The 23,040-nt window shown below is 43.7% G+C and overlaps 3 protein-coding genes across 7 annotated transcripts; 2 read left to right on the forward strand and 1 right to left on the reverse strand.

Moving 5' to 3' along the window:
• Positions 1 to 85: 85 nt before the first annotated feature.
• On the reverse strand, positions 86 to 11,140 carry patl1 (PAT1 homolog 1, processing body mRNA decay factor). The gene is made up of 20 exons (XM_028016951.1): positions 11,011 to 11,140; positions 7,810 to 7,915; positions 7,561 to 7,737; positions 7,262 to 7,486; positions 7,114 to 7,190; positions 6,006 to 6,086; positions 5,741 to 5,935; positions 5,540 to 5,641; positions 5,324 to 5,410; positions 4,429 to 4,646; positions 4,205 to 4,349; positions 3,848 to 3,965; positions 3,678 to 3,775; positions 3,540 to 3,599; positions 3,084 to 3,229; positions 2,318 to 2,477; positions 2,022 to 2,147; positions 1,183 to 1,274; positions 961 to 1,110; positions 86 to 886 (listed from the first exon to the last, which is right to left on the reverse strand). The coding sequence occupies exons 1-20, from the start codon at positions 11,023 to 11,025 to the stop codon at positions 865 to 867; spliced, it is 2,400 nt and encodes a 799-aa protein (XP_027872752.1). The 5' UTR covers positions 11,026 to 11,140; the 3' UTR covers positions 86 to 864.
• On the forward strand, positions 11,130 to 17,198 carry LOC114144299 (uncharacterized). 3 transcript variants are annotated; one of them, XM_028016972.1, is made up of 5 exons: positions 11,130 to 11,238; positions 13,171 to 13,352; positions 13,426 to 13,539; positions 15,086 to 15,656; positions 16,433 to 17,198. In XM_028016972.1, exons 2-5 carry the CDS (start codon positions 13,206 to 13,208, stop codon positions 16,741 to 16,743), a joined length of 1,143 nt encoding a protein of 380 aa, XP_027872773.1. In that variant the 5' UTR covers positions 11,130 to 11,238; positions 13,171 to 13,205; the 3' UTR covers positions 16,744 to 17,198. The 3 variants fall into 3 exon arrangements, with proteins under 3 accessions (XP_027872773.1, XP_027872775.1, XP_027872774.1); XM_028016973.1 differs by lacking the exon at positions 11,130 to 11,238 and adding an exon at positions 11,263 to 11,954; XM_028016974.1 differs by lacking the exon at positions 13,426 to 13,539.
• Positions 17,199 to 18,041: 843 nt separating this feature from the next.
• Positions 18,042 to 20,895, forward strand: LOC114144304 (C-type lectin domain family 17, member A-like). Of its 3 annotated transcripts, none has more exons than XM_028016984.1 (7): positions 18,042 to 18,246; positions 19,222 to 19,233; positions 19,378 to 19,518; positions 19,589 to 19,802; positions 20,259 to 20,398; positions 20,462 to 20,568; positions 20,642 to 20,895. In XM_028016984.1, exons 1-7 carry the CDS (start codon positions 18,168 to 18,170, stop codon positions 20,702 to 20,704), a joined length of 756 nt encoding a protein of 251 aa, XP_027872785.1. In that variant the 5' UTR covers positions 18,042 to 18,167; the 3' UTR covers positions 20,705 to 20,895. The 3 variants fall into 3 exon arrangements, with proteins under 3 accessions (XP_027872785.1, XP_027872783.1, XP_027872784.1); XM_028016982.1 differs by having other exon boundaries at positions 19,589 to 19,750; XM_028016983.1 differs by lacking the exon at positions 19,222 to 19,233 and having other exon boundaries at positions 19,589 to 19,750.
• The last annotated feature ends 2,145 nt before the right edge of the window (positions 20,896 to 23,040 follow it).

Here is a 23,040-nt window from a genome sequence, read left to right on the forward strand (position 1 = left end):
TAAAGTTGATTCTGGTGTCAAAATGTTAAATTATTGGGTTGCTATCAGTCAGAGATTAAACAAACTGAAGTCTGAGGAAACCTTGTCATGTGACTGCAAGGATTTTCATTTTTATTTTAAATCAACTCAGAGGTAAACCTTCTGATTCTTTAATGATTCTGACAAACAGCTTGTGAAAACCCAACAATTTTATTAGATAAAACTATTAAATGATCAGACCAATAAAACTAAAGCTTTTTAATTCTGGATGTGATCAACCCAGAACGTGGTCTGGGCTCCTTTTGCATTAGTTCCTGCATCGCTGCAGCAGGGCTTAGGGAGCAACCCAAACCCGTCCCCATCACCGGGTCTCCAATGTTCTGTTGTCGTTACCATGGAGACCAAAGCACCAATAATGAGACAAACAGAACAGAAACACTTTCTATATAATAGAAATACTTTTAATTTTATCACAGGCATAATTGTAAACAAGATATTTAAAAATGCAGATTTCATTTTTGTCATCATTCAGGTTGTTTCACACCACACACACACACGCATGCATGCACACACGCACACACACACACACACACACACAGAAGAATCAGACTAAACACAGAAAAACAAGATGTGACTAGAGATTCTTCTGCTTTAAAATGATCCAGACGGATTCGCCTCCAGAGCGCACACACCCTGACACACACACATACACACATACATACACACACATACATACACACACGCCCGCCCACACACACACACCCTGACACACCCACACGCCCGCCCACACACACACGCCCACACATCCTGACAGACACACAGAAGTTCTGCATTGAGTGGGGAGGGGCCATGTTGACGATGATGATGATGATGATGTAGTAACTTCTACCTGGACGAAGCAGAAATCCTGGAAAACAAACAGATTTACATTCAGCACCATGTTTGTCTGAGCGCTGAGGAAGAGCGCTGAGGAAGACTCACTGTAGCTTGTCCTGCAGCAGCTCCAGCCTCTGCCGATCCACGTAGCGCGAGAACAGAGACAGCAGGTTGGGAGGCGTGAAGAGGGGCGGAGCCAGCGACGAAGACGGGACGCCGAGCAGCTCCCTGGTCACCGAGAACACCAACTCGGTCCTGGAGCGACACAGAGGATGATGAGGACGACGAAGAGGCAGGAAGCAGGACGAACCGTCGGCGCAGACTCACCATCGATTGTCGTCCATGAGCTGACAGTTTGGGTCGGAGCTCTGCATGCGCTCTCCTTCGCTCAGGATCAGAAACAGCAGCGTCACGCCGAACTGCAGCCGGGAACCAGAACGAGAAAATATGTCGACTGGTTAGTTTTTATAAGCTTATGTAGAAAAGTGTCACAACGCCGCCGCCATGTTGTCTCCAGTTTAAAACTGAAGCTGTTTATGGTTAGCATCAGGATGAAAACATTTTCTCAAATATTTTAGTGACGGTTTGTTACAAAGATTAGAGATGAATTATTGTGTCTTTAAACATCCATTATTGTCTCCATTTTGTTTTGATTCTGTTTGTTCCTGCTAATGAAGATAGCTTCTGCTAAAGGCACTAGATGCTGCTAATGGTGCTAGCATCATTATGAAAACTTTGAAGCGACTCGCCTAACGTTCGCCTCGACTTCTCGACTCAAGTTCGCTATAACCTACCCAGCATGCATTGCACAGGTCAGAAAAATTGCGGCAACCGCTGGTGAAAAATATGTAATTCAGATGTACAATTTTTTAAGTAATTATGAGTTTTTCTGTTTTTCTTTTTTTTTTCTCGTGTTCATTTCTTTTATTTTTCAATGTTTGGATATTGACATCCATATTTTTAATTATGAGTTTACTTCAGATACAACATGTTGAACTAGTATTCAGCTCCACCATCCATCAGAGATCTGACTGGTCCAGATGTGGCCAACTGGTTTCCTCCCACTAACAGAGGCAGCTGCTGTATTTGAACAGAAGAGCGTTCCCAGCAGCGCCCATCGCCAGCCCGGTGTCTGAGCCGCCGCCTGTCCTCCATCGATGAGTTACCTTGTTCTGCAGCGCGGCGGCCAGCTGGCCCTCGCCGCCCTGCAGCTCCTGCAGCAGGTCTGTGAGGGCGGAGCTGGACAGAGACTGGATGACTGCAGAGACCGGCTCCACCAGGCAGCACAAGGCCTGCACAGGGCAACAAGCAGCTTTTATTTATTTAAAACTATTTTACAAAAGAACCAAGAAGGAAACAAAAGCATAAAAATGATTTTACAAGATATAACAAACTTTTTGTTAAAGATATTTTTTCTGTCTTAGCTGCAGGTTTTCTGATGGCGGGAAACAAAGATGGCTACCTGGTCCTGCTTGTCCTTCTTCGCTATGGCCGGGAGGTTGCGTGCGATCGCCATGACAACGGCAGCAGCCTGCGCCGCAGGCAGGAAGGGGAGGAGCCTGGCGACGAGCCGCTTCCCTTTCCTCACCGACATGATCATCACACACTGTTCATCACTCACCCTGAGGAACACACACACACACACACACAGTTCATAAAATCATCTATTTGTTATTTATTGTCACAATAAATTCCAATTAATGATATTAAAATAAAATCCTCTGTCTTGATTAGATTAGTTTGACTATTTTCTCTGCTGTTCATTTAATTAAAGTATCAATAAATATTAATTGATTTTAAAATATGATTAAATATAATTACTGTGTGAAGTTTACATACAAATCAAACTGATTTGTAAAGAATATTTTTATAAAACAGTCGAACAAACACAGAAATCATTTAATATTCATCATGACAATATTACCACAAAATATCAGGATAAATATCAAGTCAATATCACAAACACTACTATTCATCTATCCCTGTATAGCTCCCAGTCCCACCAGTCCTCCCAGTCCTCCCAGTCCCACCAGTCCCACCAGTCCCACCAGTCCTCCCAGTCCTCCCAGTCCCACCAGTCCTCCCAGTCCCACCTGTCCTCCCAGTCCCACCAGTCCTCCCAGTCCCACCAGTCCTCCCAGTCCTCCCAGTCCCACCAGTCCTCCCAGTCCTCCCAGTCCCACCAGTCCTCCCAGTCCCACCAGTCCTCCCAGTCCTCCCAGTCCCACCTGTCCTCCCAGTCCCCGTCCTGCAGTGAGTTGCTCAGTTGCTCCGTGTTGCTCTTGTGTTGCTCCAGCAGAGCGTCTCTGTCCTCCTCTGGCGTTTGGACGAAGCGTTTCTCAAAGTCCTGGACCTCCAGCAGCAGACTGAACATCTGGAGGGACGAGAGCCGATCAGAACTTATTGATTCCTAATCGATTCTCACCAAGTTAGGAAATAAACTCAAATTCAGAATATGATCCTGCTGCATTCGGTTCAACCTAAATTAAATTCGGCTTAAACAAAAAGAATCTGTGATCAAATGAACTGAACTGACTGTAAATGTTAATATGAGGTGGAGATTATTGATGCATTAATACAGTAAAATCTGGAGCGTGTTCGTTGCAACGTCACGGAAAAATGCTACAGGAAGCGATAAGGAACTGAGCGACTGTCTGTGGGAGACGTGCTGCAGCGCCCCCTACCTTCTCCACGGTGTACAGCACCTGGCGCCTCTTGTTCCACACCTGCTTCTCCCTTTTCTCCTGCAGGAGGACAGACAGAAGGACTCAGGACAGGCCAGGCTGAGGGACGTCTTCACCTGGACGGACGTTCGGACCCACCTCGTCATCGGAGCGGGTCGTTACCACGGCGTCGATCATCTTCCTCGGGTTGTTGACGCTGGACACCGTCAGCTTCCCCAGAGATCCTGCAAACTGAACTGCAGAGGGACACGCAGGACGTCAGGAGACACGGAGGACAGGAGACACGGAGGGTCCCTGCTGCTCCTCACCTGGCCGGTAGGTGTGCTCCACCTTGGCCACCTGCGGAGTGATGAGCTTGGTGGTGTGCTCCTTCCTGCTGCTGTCTCGCTCCTTCTCCTGGCGCTTCTCCATCTTCTCATAATAGTTCTGCAGGGAGACAGAGAGACGCTGCAGATGGACACAAAGAGACACCTGTCTGTCCACCGCAGCACGACCTGAAAGGTCACGACCTTCAGGCTGTTATCAAACAAAAACAACCGTGATTAACCCAAAGTGGAGCAGAACCAGAACCATTTGGTGACAGATTACTTGATGATGTCATCAGAACCTTCAGGTTATTTTAGTTTTTTAAAGGTCATGTGACCCGGCGATCAGGGCGGTTCTACCTGGTAGTAGTAGTCGTCCAGGTACGGGTCGGTGCTCTGCAGCTGCATCATCTGGATCTTGGTCACCCACTCCTTCTCCTTCTGGCTCATCAGGTTGCTGTACGGGTCCCGGCTGCGGCGGTCCAGCCCGGTTCTGACCCGGTCGCTGCAGAACGAGCAGGTGATTCTGAGAACGGCAGCTTCTAACGCAGCTAACGAGGCTAAGGAAGCTAGCGTGCTCTCACCCGCCGCGGCTCTGCATGCGCTGCGTCAGCATGCGGCGGTGCTGAGGGTGGAGGTGCGTCGTGTTGTGCCTGATGGGCGGCGTGTGGTTGGGGGGGCCGTGGGGCGGCGGGGGGCCCATCCTGTGGCCGTGAGGAGGAGGGGGGCCCCCGAAGAAGGGCCTGAACCCGGCGCCGGCTAGCAGGGGAGGGCCGGGGCCGCCGCGAGGAAAACCTGCCACCTGGTGGACGGAGGCAGAACGTTTCATAGAGCTGCAGATACTAAGGAATCAACTGGAAACAAACCGGTCCAATCAGGAGCCAGAACACTGAGGTACAAACAGGAAGTGACCAATAAGTAACCAGGACACAGCAGAACCACTTCCAGGAAATCTCCAGGACAAATCAAAACGGTTTCCAGGAAATCTCCAGGACAAATCAAAACGGTTTCCAGGAAATCTCCAGGAAGGAGCAGAACCCTTGACCCAGATAAATGTTCTGGAGCAATGCTTTGTGTTTAGAGGATAAATAATCGGGTCTTGGGCTGAACTCTAATGTTCAGAACCAGAACTTCCTGTGATTCACAAGTTAGTCCGGATCCGTCGTTCTCCAGGGTCCGGTTCTGGACGCTTCGGACCAAAAAGCTGAACAGTTCCAGAAGAAATCAGAGAAACTTGAATATCTGATCTCTAAACAGCAGAACCAGAACCAGAGAACGGATCATCCCGATTCTGCTGATTTTCTTAACCGAAGAAAAGGAAACAAGCTGTCTATGTGGGTCAGAACCTTTAAACCGGGTTCTTATCGGGTTCTCTGATAGAACTGGAAATGAAAGCTGAATCAGAACCAGTGCTTGGTTCTGTCCTGGACCCAGAGTCCTGCAGAACAAACCTGTTTGGTTGGATTCTGTGGTACCGACCTGGGAGTTGAGCAGCTGAGCCCGTTGGAGCTGAGACAGAACCGGGCCGACTCTGGGAGGGAACGGACCGCGACACAACGGAGAGTTCTGAACAGAGCAAGGAAAAGCAACGGGTCAGAACCAAGACAATGGGTCAGTTCTCCACATCAGGACCGGAACCGGAAGATGACAGCAGAACCAGCAGAACCGATTACAGGCAGCAGAGGGACGACTCACGGCCATGTTGAGCAGCGTGTTGGGGGACAGGCGCTCAGGGAACGGAGCGGGGAACCGGTGCTGGACCGGGGCGCGCACATGAACCGCCGTGGGGTGGTGGACCTACACACACACACACACACACACACACACACAGAGCTGGAGACTCAGAGGAACACGCCGAGCGTCTGTCTGGATGCGGCGTCCGTCGCCGCGGCTCACCTGATGGTTCAGGCTCATCGGGTGTTTGGGCGGCGTCCCGATGGGCACCGCCCTCACCGGAGGAGAGCCAATCACAGGAGAGGAGGAGCGGGGGGGTGGTGCCCTCTCTGACAGGTCGTGACCTTCGTCGCTCCTCCCCTGAGGAGGGCGCTTCGGAAGCCCCACCTCCTTGATGATGGACATCAGTGGACTGTCCTGAGGACGGAGCAGAAGATGGAGCTCAGTGCCGGTTCTGGTTCTGGAAGGAGAAAGGTGTTTCTCTCACCTCCATGTGTGTGACGAGTCCCGGCGTGACACTGACCGGCCCGAAGCCCAGGCTGTTGTCCCAGATGCTGTGAGAGTTCATCTGTGGAGACGACGTGGGAAAGTTAGACCTAAAGGTCGATCCGGTGACCTTTACTGCGAACATCATCAGAACTTTGCTGCTTCCTGGAGGATCGGTCCAGTTTCAGCTCAGGAAACATCCGCTGCCAGCGCCGGGTCAGGCATGTTTCTACAAACCTCCATGGTTAAACTAAACCTACCAACTGCTACAGAACCAGCCTCAAGTCAGAGTAAAACCTGTGAATCTTTCAATCGACTGTTTCTAAGGCGACGCTTCAAAACCAGAATAAAAACATGTAGATGGAAACACAAAAATCCAAACCTCAGAACAGGATCTGAACATTTACTGGACCAAGTTTCATGCAAAAAAAGTGAAACAGACGTTTAGTAGAAAACGTAGCGCAGTGCCTCAGGACAAACTGGTCCATTTGGATGATTGAAGCATCGAACCGTCAGAACCAACAACGAGGGAAATGGATTTTCTAAAGAGTCTGAGTGACGCAGGGAGAATGGATTATTAGAGGAAATGTTTAATCTAACCTGGATTATGAAGATAAAACAGCAAGCGTCCATCGGCTGCTGGTTCTGAGTTTTGGACCAGGTGGTACTGGTACCGTTGGACAGAATTTGGACTTTAATCTGAAAGGTTTTTTGCACTAAACTTGATTCATCAAAGCAAAGGATAAACACCAGCTGGTTTAGATAAAGCCGCTACCATGAGGAGTTTTTATTTGGCCAACCTCCATGGAAACATCATGAGTCATGTGATCAACAACAGGATGTTGCTACTGGCGGAAACCATGAAGAAGACGACGACAGGAAGTTGATTTTGCAGCCTGTTTCTTAATGTTTTATCTTGTGAATAAACTCATTTGTGTGAATTTAATTGCGTTTCTTATTAAATAGAAACACTGTAATTATGAAATTGTGTTTTTCGATGTTAGCTGTATATAGAATCATGGTATTTGTAGCGGAAACGCAGCTTCAGGTGATTCTGCTCCACTTCCTCTGCAGGCTGAGCGACGGCGTGAGGGACACGAGGAACGGACCTGGGCCATGGGAGCGGCTCCTCTGCGCAGGAGGTGCTGCTGCTGCTGGTAGCTGAGCACGGAGGAGGCGGGCAGGCCTGCGGGACAAACACCTCAGCTTAGAAAGTGTCCAAACAGGAAGTGACCCGTCACCAGGTGACCTGCTCACCTGAGGCGGGAGGTCCGGGGGGCAGCTGGTGCTTGGGGGGGATGGAGGCGGGCTGCTGCAGGACTCTGGGCTGGTCCGGGCCCCGCGGCGCGGACAAAACCGGCCCGGCCGACCCGGGGGCCGGACCGCGCCTCTCTGCCGCTCCGACGCCGGCGACGGCCGGGTCGGCGTCCAGAATGAAGCGGGCCAGAGACTCGGCCAGGTCGCCGCCTCCCGACCGCTCGTCTGCAGAGACAGAGAGACGGGACATCAGAACCTGGAGCGGTCCGCTTTCAGGGACGCCGGCGGTCCAAACCCACCTTGACCCGGCGGCCCAGAGGAAGACGAGGAGAAGCAGAGCGGAGGGAGCCGACCCGCGGCGGCGGAGGAGGCGGGGCTTGGGGAGCAGTCCCCGCCCCCCGGGCCCCGCCCGGCGCCCAGCCCGTCCCGCTCATCCAGCTCCGCCAGGCGCTTGTGCTCCTCCTGCCAGTCGTCATCTGGAAACACAGAGCAGCTTTCATCCCAGAACCACCACAGAGGAGAAGAAGAAGAAAGCGGCGCCTGCTCACCGATGGCGCCGGCTCCAAACGTGTCGTCATTAAACTGATCGATCTCATCTTCCTCGTCGATCAGCCCATCATCCTCTTCCTCCAGCGTACAGTCGTCATCCAGGGACTGAAAGCAGAAGAAGATCCTGGATTATTGTTCATCCTTTAATAATCTGGTCCAAACCATCAGCAGATTAATCTGACATCTCTAAGATCTTATAAATAATCTAAATCCGACCATGAGACCTGTCGCAATAAATCAATCAAACGATGATAAATTAAAATGAGATCAATAATTTCCATTTGCATGATTTATTGGTTTTATCGTTTTCCTCTTTGTTGGATGATAAAAGTTTTCAGTCTGGTTTTTATTTTTTTAGGACGGTTTTATTTACAGAAACGTCATTTTATTTATTGTGATTGTTTTGGACATTTAAAATGTTTTCTAGTTTAGCGTTAAATGTTTATTAGACTTTAAAGTTTATTGATCTTTGAAAATGTGTTCTTTCATTATTATGACATTATTATTATTATTATGTTACTTAAAAATGGTCTCAAATAGTGACACATATTATTGTTTATTGCTATAATTAACATCCAGCAGAATTTATGGCGGCAGGCCGACATGAGACCTTTGACCTTTCTGCTTCATGCTGGTTCCACCGGATCCATCATGATTTATTGGTTTTTTTAAGACGACACAATTTTCACCAATATCACAAAATCTGTCAAGATTTGATTTGATTCATTTTAATTCACATAACTGACCTGATTTCATATCATGTTACTGTTTCATTTACATCCAAGTCACAAAAAACAACTAAAACACGATTTTACCGTTTTCTCTTACCGAATCAAACACTGAAATAAAAAACTAACATTTCTAAATAAATACATCTAAATCTGATATAGGGCGATATTTACATTTTGCGTTGATGTAACTGAATTGTTAATCATTTAACTGTAATAATAATAATAATAAATAATAAGGTGACATTTTACTAAAAAAAATACATTAAAAATTAAAAAACAGATTTAGAAGGAATTTTATCGATTTATTGGTATTGATCAATGATGTTACATCAGTACTGATTTCCTTTGCTTTTTATTTATTGTTTGTATTTGACAAAATTTGAGTAGTTAAGTTTTTAAATCTAGTTTTATAGAAGCTTTGTTTGTTTTTAGCAGGACAAATTACTGTGCAGAAATAACACATGAAATTAATTTATATGTTCCTGCCAAATAAATGAATACATTTGATGTTTGGTTCTGCTGTTCAGTCAGAGCCGGGTTCTGGACCGAACCGGGTCCACAGACATCATCGTTCACCACAACATTTTGTTTACCAGGACAGATTTCTGCTTTAGCATCATTTTACTGTCATTATTAATTATTTACTATTATTATTTGATACCATCTTTAATATCAGAGTCATTTTTCAAACTGCTGTAAGTTTCTGTTGCACAAACTGTTTAATCATCTGCAGAATCATCACACTTCATCTTCTTTCTCATTTCTAGCAGCCTGATCGATGTCAAATCAATAACTGATACACTAATGATCAGTTTATGCTTTATTCAGCTGTAATTATTGGGGAAAACTGGAGGTAATTAAAGCTGCTGAATATAATGAAATGTTATTATGAATGACTCAGTTTTGTTTATTAAACATTATAATTTATATAATTATTAATCTGGTAAAACATCAAATATTTTGACATTCAGGATATAAAAATAAAACCAAACATTTTATTATCAGAGCCTCAACATTGGAGCACATTTTTAAATCTGCGATTCTTCAGACCAGCAGCAGTTTGTTACATCAGCAGCTTAACTTTGTTGAAAAATATTAAAATAAAGCAGCAGAACAAAATAATTGTTGCTACAAACGCACTAAAGAAATAATCAATTCATGATTTTTTCCACTGGTTGGACGACTTTTGATCTGAAATTAATGTTTGTTTGAAACTAACATTAATACCAATAATACTTCATTAGCTCATATTAGGATTGGAAAATATGATCAATTATTGCAGGTTTCCTGATATCAGATTCCAGGTTTCATGCGTCCAATAAGATATTTTCCCGGTCCTGATGCGTTTGGGATTTTTCTCTTGTCGGAAAACAAAACTGTGTCTAAGTATCAAACATCAGCCTCTCCAGCAGCTGGAAGCACATCAGATCCTCAGCATGATGCTGCCACCACCATGCTTGTCATTAGCTAATGTCATGTTTGAAAGCCTCCCAACAGTTTTACCCTAATTGTGTCCAAACAGTTTCATCTTTGCCTTTTAAAACCATAAAACTGTCATTCAGAAAGAAGCTTCAGTCCATCTCCTTCCAGGTCAAACTGGTGTTCTGGTTCCTGATCGGCTTATTGGTTTCTGATCAAACCAACTGATGAATGATTGTCTCAGCTGTCCGGTTTGGGCCAGATGTTAATATCTAAACAACGACTCCAGTCAGAATTAAACCAGAACCGACAGGAACCTGTGGAGATTACCTGAGGAACTTTATTTTCTGTGATTTAAACCTCCACACCAGGTTCTAGATGTTTCTGCACCAACACACCTGAACTAAAGTCTGAATCAGAACCTCAGCAGGTTCTGCAGAGCTCTCATAGTGAGTCATATTTATAACTCAGGTGTTGAACCTGAAGAACAAGCTGTTGATATGTAAACGGTGTCCTGCTCTGAAAGACTGTAGTTTCCATCCCTGTTAGATCATGGAGCACATATTAAATGTATTGATTAGCTGAGGCTAAGTAGCTGGTATAAGTTTTGATTTTTAAAACAACTAAAGCAGGATAAAACCCTGCAGGAGCCGTCCAGGACCCCTGACAGCCTCCAGGACCAGTTAGCCTCTAAGCTAACACTGCCGTTACATCACGCTTTGAACCGGAGACGGAAAACTTTATGAAACCAGCTCCTTCTAGCGGCGTCACGGCACCTCTCAGAATCTGGCCCGTTATAACACAGGCTGACCCATAAACCCACCGGTCCGTCCTGGGCCATGGCACCGGAGAACGCACGCCGTCACTCCGCATGAAGCCAGCAGGAAAGCGCGCTGCTTCACAGGCCGCAGGTGGCATTGAGGACCAAACAAAAGGGAATGGAGGACATTTAAACCCCGACCAGGCCAGATTCTCCCTCAACACCTTCCTAAGGCCCCAGACTTCCCGTCCAGAACCGGACCGGAACCGATTCTCAAGGTTAAATCTCACCTGAAATCGAAACATCTATCTTCTGGTTGTTGGGAAAAGGAGAGCATCGGGAGCGAGGAGGCGCGTGACTGACGCAGCAGGGTCCGTCACACTTTTGAACGCGCGTTTGGAACCGACGTGAACGAGCACGTATCTGACGTCGAGCGCTGCAGGGGCGTTCCCTCTGCTGGACAACAAGGAAGCAGGACGGAAACTTGAGAAGATCTGACAACAGACAGAAAACAGACGGTAAAACAGCCTGACTAATCTCCAGTAGAAGGCTCTGCTCTCATCTTTAACGGTTATTTGTCTCCGCCTTTATTTATTCTTTATTTTAAGACGATAAACATTTAAATTATTAAAGCTGAATCTGGATTATATGATGACAACAGGAAAACGATGCTCTTTAATCTCTAAGAAATGTTTGGGTAAAAATGTAAAAGCAGACTCTATAATATTTGTCCACTTTTGCCATTATTTGTTCATTTTACTCAGACAACCTGCAGGTTGTATGAAGAGGAAATGCATTGATCACGGTGATTAAAGTACAGTTTAATAAACCGTATTTTTATGGAAACATATTTTATCAAACAAATAATCGTACATAACAGTATAATTATAATAGGGGCTGTAGCCGGGGCATTTTGTCCCGGAAGTATAGTGTTGCGCATTCTTCCTTTGTCCATATATGGAAGACGCCGTGACAGAGCGCAGCTGGTTCATTAGCCAGACAGGTAATCTGCAGTTGCATTTAAAAGCAGGTAGATCACTGAGGAGATCAGATCGATCCACACTCCATACCAGTAGGTGGCGGTAATGCACACCATTAAGTTGCTTGCCAACCGCCATTAAAAACAAGAAGAAGAAGAAGAAGATCAGATCCCAGGCTGATGATTCCTACAGAGGAGAGAAACTTCTAGAGAGTGACGTACAGAGCACCACTGACTGGTTTTGCTTTAAAGAAGGTTGACCTGCTACTGTTTCAGTTTTTGTTGTAGTTTAGAATTTCTTTCCTTTTTTCGGGTTAGTTATTATTGATTAAAAGTATTTTCTTTTTGCTGGTTTTGTTGAAGGAAGGGAAGTTTTTATTGTCCAGCCTTTTGGCTTGTTTTAAACAATAAAAGGATCTCTGCTGTCTCTGGGTCCAAAGCTGTTTTATTCAGATTCAGGAAACTAGTGGAAGGGGAGATTTTCTTTCCTTTGCTGTTTCACCAGGGCTTTTTGTGTGAGTGTGTTTTTGTTGGGGAACACTTGGGTGCATTTAGTTGTATTTGTGTTTTCTTTATTATTATTCCTCCCCCAAACAGTCTAATGTTATTTAATTGTCTCTTAGCTTGAGGTTTCCAGGGCCAGCATAGACTTTTGCTTTTAATGTGGTCAATTTTGTATAATAAAATAAACTCTCTGTCCAAAGGAACTTATGAAATCAATAAACTGTATTTAATTTGCAACAGTGCCTCTGATAATTCTTACAACCGTATCTGTGTGATCTGGTAAAAAGAGGATTTTAGGTTCTCCACACATAACAGAAACTATACCCCCAAGGTCACAGGGGCTATTTTCAACTGTAGAGCAGAATTATTTTGGCCAAAATGACAGGAACGATGTTTACAGGAGATGAAGTGACGCTTCAAGTTTTTAACGCATCAAAGCAAAAAGGTTCTGGGTTCAAATCCCAGTGTGGGGTCTTTACATGTTCTCTCCAGATTCTTTAACTTTACCTGAAATGAGCAGTTAATATTTGAATTGTGGACACAGCTGGATGATCCAACATGGCAACACGAATAAACCGATTTTGGATCGCCAATAAATGAGGCGATCTGGAATGAGCCTCCCTGAGTCACGATGAATAATTCTGTGTTTAACGCCGAGTTCATCTAAAGAAAACCAGCTAAATTAAACGAATGACTGCTGATAAGAAATCCCCCAGAAAGTTTAGCACATGGGTCAGACGGCTCCGTTTTCACATTGTCTCTGTTGATATCTAAATGGCAGATTGCATCAATATTTGTATAAAAGGTTAAATAAAACTGGGCTGCTTAATAAAATTAAATGTTTCATATTGTCCAGCTGAACTGGTTGGTTGTTCTTGGTCAGACGGACAGCCTGAAGGTGATGAGGAACCGTTCTGATGAATCGTTCCTGTTCTCTAATGAAGCCATTCTTTCATGTTTTCCTCAGGAATCCTCAGCGTTAGCGTCCATGTTGGCGCCGCCATGGTTCTGTGGCAGATCCACACCCTGGACCACCTGGACGCGTCTGGCTTCGGCCGTCCTTTTCCTCACCACGGCCTCCAGCTGCTGTTTTGGTTCTCCAACCACTGCGTGACCTTTGAACTGGACAACTCTGGGGACGTCATGAAGGTTGGTGAAGCGCTCCGCTCTGCCGCCGTCCTGCTAACGAAGCGGCGTGTAAACATGTCCCTCCGGTTCTCAGCTGGTGTCGGGGTGTCAGCCGGAGAACGGGGCTTACGGCTTCCACAGGTTTGGGAACATGGAGGAACTTCTGCCTGTTCTCCACAAACACAAGAAGAACAAGAGCAACAGGCAGGTCAGCGGCGCTCCGTACTTCTCCATCCATAACGTCTGCAGGGATCCACTGCAGCTCATTGGCTGATCTCAGGTTAATGTTAGACGTCTTCTTCACTCAGTAACAGCATCCAGACTGAAGAGTGTTGCTGTTCGGGCCCTGTAGCCGTTTATATCCGCTGCTTTCACTGATTGAAAAAAAGAAACTAGTCATTGAGCTGAAAATGACAGAATTTGATCTCCAGATGATTTTTTAGTAAATCTTTAAAAGCTGGAACTGGAAGTTACCGGCAGCAGAAACGTCCTTAAGTAAAAACCGCTTTGGTAAAAACCCTGACGTACTTGGACTGGTCCGTCTGCATGATTTCAGGGAAATATTTAATTGTGATATGATTGTTGAAAAATGCCTTTTTCTCTAGACCCTCTTCTTTGCTTATCGCTACACCATGAGCTCCGGCCTGTAAAGAAAAACTTTTTCTTTTTTCTCATAGCTCTTTCAAATGGCCAGATAGTATCGATAGCATGAATGTAAAGCATATGAAATATTATATCCTTCTAAATATGGCCTCCCAGCAGTCCTCGAGGTGACGGTTGCAATCCGATGTGTGGTGCAGCTCTGTGTGTTGCTAATAGAAGCAAAGCTCAGCAGAGAGACAAGAAGAGTCACAGCACCGGGCCAGGGGTCCCTTCTACTGCTACCTAAAGACATAAATAACAAAATACGTCTGAAATTATTCAGCATGATTCTGAATGCAGCAGAAATGTTCACATCAGTAGATGTCATAATAGCCCATAGATCACAGTAGATCTATAGTAGATCTATGGGCTACAAAACATGTTCATTACACTTTTTGCACAGAATCATTTTTAGATGATATTTCAATCTGCTCAGTTCTGCCTATTTGAGCTGTTTTAGGGTTTCTGTCACTTTAAATACAAATCCACTGCTGCTGGCCCCGCCCCCCAGCTCAGTGTTTACACTCGCATGTAAAAATGGCTGCAAACAGACGCATCAATCATACAGCCACACTTCTATGACAAGCAGAAGTGGAGCCTCCTGCACAATTAACAAGAATAAAGCAAGTGGTTTCTGGATGCTAAGTCAACAAAACACTTGTGTTTTCCAGCAGCCATTGTACAGCAGTAAAACCAGCTGACCTATCGTGCTGGAGCTCAACTTGGGTTGCTAGGTAATAGCTGGGTTTCACTGGGCTTGCTGGGGTTGCTAGGTAACGTGGCAATGCCTGTTGATTTATGACATTATTATCTGGAGGTTTTTGAAACAGCTCATTTTCTAGACACTAAAAACATAAATTTACATCTGTTTTTTTTAGTGTTTTTTAAGTGTGTAGTGTTTTAGAAGCAGTAGAGACTCAAATGGAAGCACAAAACCTTTCCTAATATTTCCCCTCTAAAAACTTCATTTCTAACAGACAAATATTTATAAATCTTTTTAAAAAAGAGTTTGGTTGATTGTAAAAGATTAAAAACCGTTCAGGATGGAAACAGTTGATGTGCTGCGGCCGGTCTGGTTCAGAGGTCAGGTTCTCTCTCTCCTCTCCCTCCAGCTGCTTTACTTCGTGGTCGGGAACCTGAGCACCCGGTCCTACCCGCGGTCCGCCGACCTGCCGGCGTTTGTCTGGGAGAACCTCGGGGCGGACGGCGTCTCCAACAGCGACCGCATCATCATCAGTTACCAGGTGAACACCCGGCTGGTGGACAAGGTCTACGTCGCAGAACACGACGACGCTGACGCTGGACAGTTCCGATCCGACGGAACTCATGAGGTCAGCTCACGACTGATCCGACTTCTGCAGAACCCGCAGCTGGATCTCAGCTCCCTCCTCACTCAGATGGGTTACTATGACGACGTAGAGATGCTCCAGGACGCGCAGGACCCTTCGGTCCAGATGATGCTAAGCATGATGCAGAACGATCCGACCGGGTTCTTCTCCCAGGCCTTCAGTCGCCAGCTGGACCTGGACCGGTTCTGCTCCAGCACGAACCCAGACTGCAGCGGGAGCCTGGTGTGTTACACCGCCCTGCAGAAGAAGAAGAAGAAGAAGAAGAAGAGCAGCAAGAAACCGAAACCTCTGAGGGAACTTTCCTGGCGCTCCAGCTGGTCGGATCCGTACCGAGGTAAACACGCAACCCGTTTTCACATTTTATAGAGATTTTATAACGAAGCAAAGGTCACCCAGTGGAGGCGCCGCTAACCCAAAAGCTAGCTACGCTAGCCAAAAACAGCTAATCATTAATATTAGTTCTGCTAACATTAAAGTACTATTTCAACATATTTGGTAAAGAGTTTTACCAACTTGATATTTAGCGTAAGCTAGTGCTAAAGTGCCACAACAACATGATACTTAGCAGAAGCTAATGCTAGCACGCTAAATTCATGCTTACGTCCACTATGACACAACATGTGGTACAACTAGTAGTATATTTAATGTTCTTGGTAGAGAATACATGTCATTTGCTGCACTGCATTGTGGGTAGAGGATGTTAGCTCTGCTATTAGCGCAGTAGCAGATTAGTGGAAGTTTGCCCACCAATACATGGACAGATGGATGAATGCAGTGGTGGCTACCGCTAACTAAAACATTAGTTATGCTAACGCTAAAGTGCTACACCAACGCAGTATTTAGTGGTAGCTGATGCTAAAGCGCTGAATAAATTGAAAAGGCGTAGGAAGAAGCAAATCTTATTTAATCCTTTACTTTAGAGAATGTGAGGAGAACGATTCAGATACATTTTGTTCCTGTTTTTTCATTTTTTGAACCACAAGCAGCTAATTTGTGAAGTTTTATTAATTTGATTAACTTTAATTGTATGAATGTGACAATAAAACACCAGAGGGAATATATTTCTGAGACTGAGCGCAGATTTGACTTTTTCTGATTTTCTTTCTGCAGATTATTATGAAGATTACTGGATAAGATCCAGTTATGGATCTGGATCCAGTTATGGATCCGGTTATGGATCTAGAGGCAGCTATGGTAAAGGCGGTGGAGGTGGATTTTCCTGGTTCCTGAAACTCGTCCTGAAAACCGGAGCGCTCTACCTGGCAGCCAGATGTTTGTTCTGGTTAGTCAGGAACATCTGGAGCTCTAACTGGGATGACGAGCTCCTCCAGCGGATTCCAGGCTGGACTTCTCTGTATCCCAGTCATCCCAATTATCCCAGGTTTCCACGCACTCACATAATGCTGGACTATGTTTACTAGACTTGTCAGGACTTTGACTAGGACTAATTCAGAGTTCCTGCTTCCAATGATGCTGGTTGGAGATTCAAGCTGAAGACTCAGGATGAGGATTTTAATGATTCTAAAGTGTTTTTATGGTTTAATTAAGAAATATTTTTTTTTGTATCGTATACTGAAAATACCAAATGTCTGAAACTAAAATGTTTTTGTAATTTTTTGTTATTAAAAAACTCCAAGCCCTCAGTGAGGGACATGAAAGGAACCAGTCACTCTACCTTGAAAAGGGAACAGGTTCAGTTTTTAATTAAATGCCTTTAATATTTTTTAGTGTTTGAAGTGAAACAAATGACCAATAATCACCAATATTTGCACTGAAGATTTGCTTTCAGCTTCTACGTTTCTCATATTTGTCAGTGATGAATGAAATTTGTGCAGAACTGAGACTGAATTTATGAATAAAAGTATTTTTTGTGGGACTTGTTTCTGTGAAGGTTTCTGCTCCAACAGTCAGGAAGTTTCTGTTTCTGCAGCAAACAAATGAGCGATCGGTCAGGCTGGTTCAGCGTCGATCAGCGTCAATCAACGTCGATCAGCGTCGATCAGCGTCCAGCGCGGAAATGCTCAGAAAGATGAAGTTAAAATCTGTTTACTGACAACAATCCTGGAAGGTTTGGAAAGCTCAGTTTCTATCCCAGAAGTGGATTTAGGAACAAATAGATGCAAACTGCCTTCTTGCAGTTCTTGTTGCCAGGTTTTGTCTGAGGAGAAAATTCAGTAATTTGAATTGGTTTGGGCTCTTAAACCCCAAGCCAAATTTTTGACAGATAAAATGTTTAAATTGATCTATTTTTATGTTTCTGGGTGTATTCTGACATGTTTGTATAAATTTGTTTAGTATTTGGTCTAAAACCGTCCCAGTGCTGCCCTCTTTGGGATGAGCGGTGGTACTGCAGTCACTTTGTTTCCAATGGCGCATTTTGGCTGATTACGTCACATGTCACTCAGACACGCCCCCTGGTGGAGAGTCAGGAGTTAGAATGTGGTGAACTTTGGTTGACAGCGTCTGATTTATTAAAGATAAAATGTCTTCTGTGAACTTTATTGTGAAAGTGCTAATAGCTGCTTACTTATGTATTGATGATTAATGACATGAAACTGATGCAACAGCCAAGCAGAAATCACATACAGTCAATTTAAATGAACAATTTTGTCACCAGCTGACTGCAAAACAGGTTTTGTTAAATAAATGAAAAATGATCAAACTTGAACGTTTAATCTGCTCCGAACCAAAATGATGATACATTCAGTGTAAATGTCAGAATCTGCAGCTTGTGGTTCCAGATTGAAAGGAACAGAAACCTGGTGGGTCAGCTGCTGCTTGACGAGCGGTCAGATGTTTTCTGGAAACAGACCAGCGGGTCGGTCTGAAGGACGGAGCGGCGCTGATGGAGCCAGAAGAAGAAAACCTTTACGTCAACCTGGAGGACCTGGACGGATCCAAACAGCAGCGACCCGAACGCCCCGGTACGCCTGAACGTCACGTCCAACAGCAAACTGATGCATTTCATGGCAAAAATGGTTTATGAATACTAATTTACATAAACAAAATCAAGGTTTTTGATTTTAACTAATGGAAATTAGAAAAACAGATGCATTTAAAATAATTACAATATTGTGAAAAAGTCAAATCTTTTTAGTTTCTCTTGCTATGAAACTCATCTAATTTATAGATCTATAACACATAGAGAGACAGTCTAGAGGTTCTGATTAATCTACTCCACATTCTGGAATAGACTTAGCTTGACAGAGTGATGATACATTTTGTTCTTCCACTCAACTTTCTATTATTATTCTTGGATAATCAGTCTTTGTGGTCTCTATTAAATGTTATCAATTGGATTAATGATTATTGGTTATTAGAGTTTCCAGTGTTCATTATTTTGTAACTTTCTGAACTGTAGCTGCAGATCTTATGATTTATTTTAATGTTTGACTTTTTATGTTTGTCTTTTTGCATTATTGCGTTATAAATAATGGATAAACAGTTTAAGTGAATCTTTTCTCTGAGAACGACAGAACGAGGAAGTGAGAGCAGACGGTTTCATTCTGCTGCTTCCGACTCGATTCAGAGAGAAAATCTGTTTATTAAAACAGGTTTAAAATCTCAGTCAGTTCAGTTCACAAAGGATCATATATTTACATACGCTATGGCTGCAGCTAACCGTTATATTACTGATCATTTATTCTGATGATTATTTAATCAGATTAAAGGATTGTCACATTCTGCAGATTTTTCATTTAAGCACCTAAATCTATTTTAGACAATATTACCTAAACATAAAAAACACATATAAATAATTTTACTCCTTTCCTTTAGTTGTTAAAATTCAGTAACGGTATTTGTTTAGTGAATGTTTGATCATGTGAAAACTCACATTATTGATTAATTGATTAATAATCTGCCAGTAAAAAATGATCAATATGTGATTTTTCTTACAGAAAGTGAACCAGGTGAAGTTAAAATCGCCGCTAGACGAGTTCTGGGAAACAGATAAAGTTTTTATTACGTTGAATCCAAAATGTTTATATTTTTGTAAAGTTTTGGCTTCATTACAGCTGACTAACAATGAATCGATTAATCTGATCTTCCTGCAGGAGGTAAACCGGAGGAAACCGCCTCTGAGGGGGGAACCAGAACCAGAACCAGAACCGGGTCGTGTTTTAAAGTGGCCACTCTTTTTCTGGGACTGCTGAGTTTCCTCCTGCTGACGTCGGTGGTGGCAGTCGGCTTCCTGTGTGAGTCTCCACCTGGGGTGAGGATGATGATGATGAAGGGCTGAGGTAACACACTTCCTGTTTTTCTCAGACCAGAGAGATTTCAGCCAGCTGAGCAGAGAGCTGGCCAATCAGACGGCAGAGAGAAGCCAGCTGCTGCTGATGCAGCACAACCTGACCAATCAGAGGGATCAGCTGGACGCCCGTCTGAAGGCAGCAGAACTCGATCTGGACCGGACGAGGAGCGGTTCTGGTGAGGGTTCTGTTCAGACAGACCAGAGGCTGGATTCTGGACTCAGCAGGAAGTCAGTGAAGAACCTTTTATCAGAACTGCAGCATTTAAAACAACATGAAGGATTTTTACTGATTGTTTTAGAGTAATTAACCAACATGGTTAAAATGCATCTCTGGAAACTAAAGTTTTTATTTTGGGCTTTTAAACAGTTTAAAATAAAGAGGACTCTGGTTTTCAACTTGAAATGTATCACTGTGAAATTTACTTTTGGATTTTAAAGTTTGGCTAAAATTAATATTTTTTCAGATTTCGAGGGACTTTATTGTTGGGTTAGGGTCAATTTGAAACCTCAAATCTTTAGTTTGAGGCTTTAAAATGAACATAAAGGATTTCTACGGATTGTTTTAGAGTAATTAACTGCATCGCCTGAAACTAAAGTTTTTATTTTGGGCTTTGGAATAACCTTCAATGAGTTTAAAATGAGTTTTTCCTGAGGACTGAAGTGTTTCTCTCTGTGCTCTGCCAGTGTTTTGCCCTGCAGGATGGAGGCGGTTCGGCTGCAGTTGTTACCTTCTGTCTTCGTCGCTGAGCGGCTGGGAAAGCAGCAGAGCTCAGTGTTTACTGACCGGATCCGATCTGGTGATCATCAACAGCCAGGAGGAAATGGTGAGCGGCTTCTTTCCCTCCTCGTCTCTGAATGCGGAGTAACGCGACGTTTGACGTCCTCAGGAGTTCCTGGATCAGCTCGGAGCCCAGCTGAAGTTTTGGATCGGGTTGAAGGAAGCGAGCCGAGGATCCGGATGGAAGTGGACCGATGGAAGTTCTCCAGGAGTCACGTAGGAGCGGAACCGGCTAAATCCACCTGCTTTCCTCTGCGCTGACCCTGAGTGACCCCGGTTTCCTCTGCAGGTTCTGGACCCGGCAGACATCTTGGCGCCGGCCCATCAGAACCCAGAGCTGTGCAGCTTTTAACAGTGTGTCTGTGAGAGGCGGCCGGTCGTGGAGCGAAGAGTGGTGCCCTCAGCTGCTGCAGTGGGTCTGTGAGAAGAAGGCGTCCGCTTCCGGACGTCTGCAATAGAAACCTTTAAATCTTATTGGAAACATGAGCAAAGATTCATATCATGTATTGATGACTGAATTAATAAAACTGGCTTTTCATGAAACATGCACTTTGCAGCAGTCTGTGGGTGTCAGCATGTTGCTAACATGATTTGAGATTAATGTATTTTAGACTCTTGAATTTTTAATCCTTTAGGATCAAACAACTATTATTTGCATCCTTTTCCAACATTCCTGAACCAAACCGCTGAATTTCCTCACCTGCAGAGGCCAGGTAACGAACTGTTCATTTGGATCAGGTGAGTTGGATCAGCATGGTAATGTTTTCCTTGACTCGTTTGTTATGTGGTGCACCTAAAAATGTCAACACATTAATTTTGTTACTTTATCATTTTTAATTATTTACAAACACAATTTATTATATTTTATTTAAAAAATGAACAAATAATGTTTTCTTTACATGTCGGCTTGTTTAGGGGATTTGCTTCCGGGTTCCTGTTTGCCTCGGACGCTATCCGGATGCTAATAGCAGCGTTTCGGTCATTATTGCTGAATCCCGTTTTATTATCCTTCAGGTCAGTAAAATGTGAAAACTCACCAAATCTCCTCAGGAAGATGTTCGCCTATAATTTCACCAGTAAATCGGTTACAGTTTCTGTGCGCCTTTCTGCTAATTGTAAGTTTTAGAGGTTTAGATTAGCAGGATGCTAACCCGCGTTGAGGAAGTCTCGTTAGGTGATTAAAATACCGCGATATCTCGCTAACTCCTGGTTTTAGGAGTTTTATTTAGCTTTTATTGGAATAATATTCAGTGCATTTTGCTTGGTGGCTCATAAAGTAACCCAGAGCCTGAAGTAAAGGTAGAGAAACTATTCTTTGTTCATGAAGTGTGGGGATTCAGAGGTTAAAGGTGGAACAATATAAAGTCAATGTTTTTTGTAATTCTATTTTAGATCATTATTAAGTTTAAAATCAGTGAACATTTCTATGTTTATACAAGATAATATGCAATGGAATGCAATAAAGCTTTTAAAAACAGTTTAACACACAAACAGCTTGGTTATATTCATCTGAGTGAAGGACAGTAACGAGTAAAACGTAATGTGTGAAGTTAATTATTGTGAGAAATTTTAAGTATGTTTATAAAACAATATAAAGCTTTAATGTACACTGTAAAATGTCTGTTGGTTAATAAATGAGACTCACTCTGGAAGCTAAAAGCAGCGTTTCGGCTATTATTCCTGAATCCTTTATTATTATTGTTCATATTCACTGTGCAGTCCTGACACCTGGAACAGGTGTGTCCAATATATCTGAATATTATTGAAAACTTTATGTAGTCTGTTTATTTTAGCCAACAAGAAAAACACATAATCTAGATTAATTTCGGTTGTTTCAAAGCCATTATTTCTGATTCCTTTCTTAAAGTTGATGAAAACATTAAATTTAAGATTATAATAGTACATTGGACCAATAATGAGAAAATAATGTGGCTCTTGTGAAAAATGTTTAATCCATCAAACGAGCTTCATCCTAATATATTTTCTGATTTATTGATTATGACTGTATATTCCATCTGGAGAAAATTGTGTGGAAGGAAAAACTTAGATAAATAATGTGAGTGAATCTGAGAGCAAATCTATAGAGGGGTGTAAAACGACAGACATGGCCGCACCTCCTCCATCTCCCTGAGGATCCTCGTCTGGGTGAAAAAGCAGAAAAAGTTTCCTTCCAGTGACGTGCGGTCAGGGGAGGCAGGTGAGGCAGTGCCTCACCAGCCATCATGGAAAGAAAGAAAATATATAATCATAAAGTAATTTAAATTGTTATATTCATCCGGTGGTTTGCACTAAAAAATATTTATTTTTCATGTAGCTTCACCAATTTCGATTTTTATTTGTTCAAAATCGCTGAATTTTCTTATTTTCCCATTGAAATGCTTGGAAGCGATGCCGGTGAGGCAGCAGCGAGCTCTGCCTCACCTTGGATTGCGCAACCCCTGGCTCTGCGCTGGCTGCTAAGCGGAGAGAGCATGTTGCTGTACGGCGTCAATAAAATGGTTTAAACAAATTTAATATGTGAACTTATTTCCAATAATTTAGCTTATGTATATAATGTACAGTGCTTTTTGTCACCAACTGTGTTTGTGTAACGTGTTTCGTGTAATGAGCGATTATAAACGGCAGAGAACAGGTTCGAGGTGAGGCAGGCAGTTCTCTTGCCTCATGGCAGGGGGCGCTCAAGATCCC

The sequence above is a fragment of the Xiphophorus couchianus genome, chromosome 5 (assembly GCF_001444195.1).
Source record: "Xiphophorus couchianus chromosome 5, X_couchianus-1.0, whole genome shotgun sequence".
Lineage (NCBI taxonomy): Eukaryota > Metazoa > Chordata > Actinopteri > Cyprinodontiformes > Poeciliidae > Xiphophorus > Xiphophorus couchianus.

Excerpts from the sequence above, each read along its gene's own strand:
- patl1 (XM_028016951.1), bottom strand. Across the intron at positions 7,738-7,809 it reads GTTTGGAGCCGGCGCCATCG|ATGACGACTGGCAGGAGGAG; the intron begins GTGAGCAGGCGC and ends CTGTGTTTCCAG. Across the intron at positions 887-960 it reads CTGCTGCAGGACAAGCTACA|GATTTCTGCTTCGTCCAGGT; the intron begins GTGAGTCTTCCT and ends TTTGTTTTCCAG.
- LOC114144299 (XM_028016972.1), top strand. The coding sequence starts at position 13,206 with ATGGTTCTGTGGCAGATCCACACCCTGGACCACCTGGACGCGTCTGGC. Across the intron at positions 13,353-13,425 it reads ACTCTGGGGACGTCATGAAG|CTGGTGTCGGGGTGTCAGCC; the intron begins GTTGGTGAAGCG and ends TCCGGTTCTCAG. Across the intron at positions 15,657-16,432 it reads CTGGTCGGATCCGTACCGAG|ATTATTATGAAGATTACTGG; the intron begins GTAAACACGCAA and ends TTCTTTCTGCAG.
- LOC114144304 (XM_028016982.1), top strand. The coding sequence starts at position 18,168 with ATGGAGCCAGAAGAAGAAAACCTTTACGTCAACCTGGAGGACCTGGAC. Across the intron at positions 19,519-19,588 it reads GGTGGCAGTCGGCTTCCTGT|ACCAGAGAGATTTCAGCCAG; the intron begins GTGAGTCTCCAC and ends TGTTTTTCTCAG. Across the intron at positions 19,751-20,258 it reads CCGGACGAGGAGCGGTTCTG|TGTTTTGCCCTGCAGGATGG; the intron begins GTGAGGGTTCTG and ends GTGCTCTGCCAG.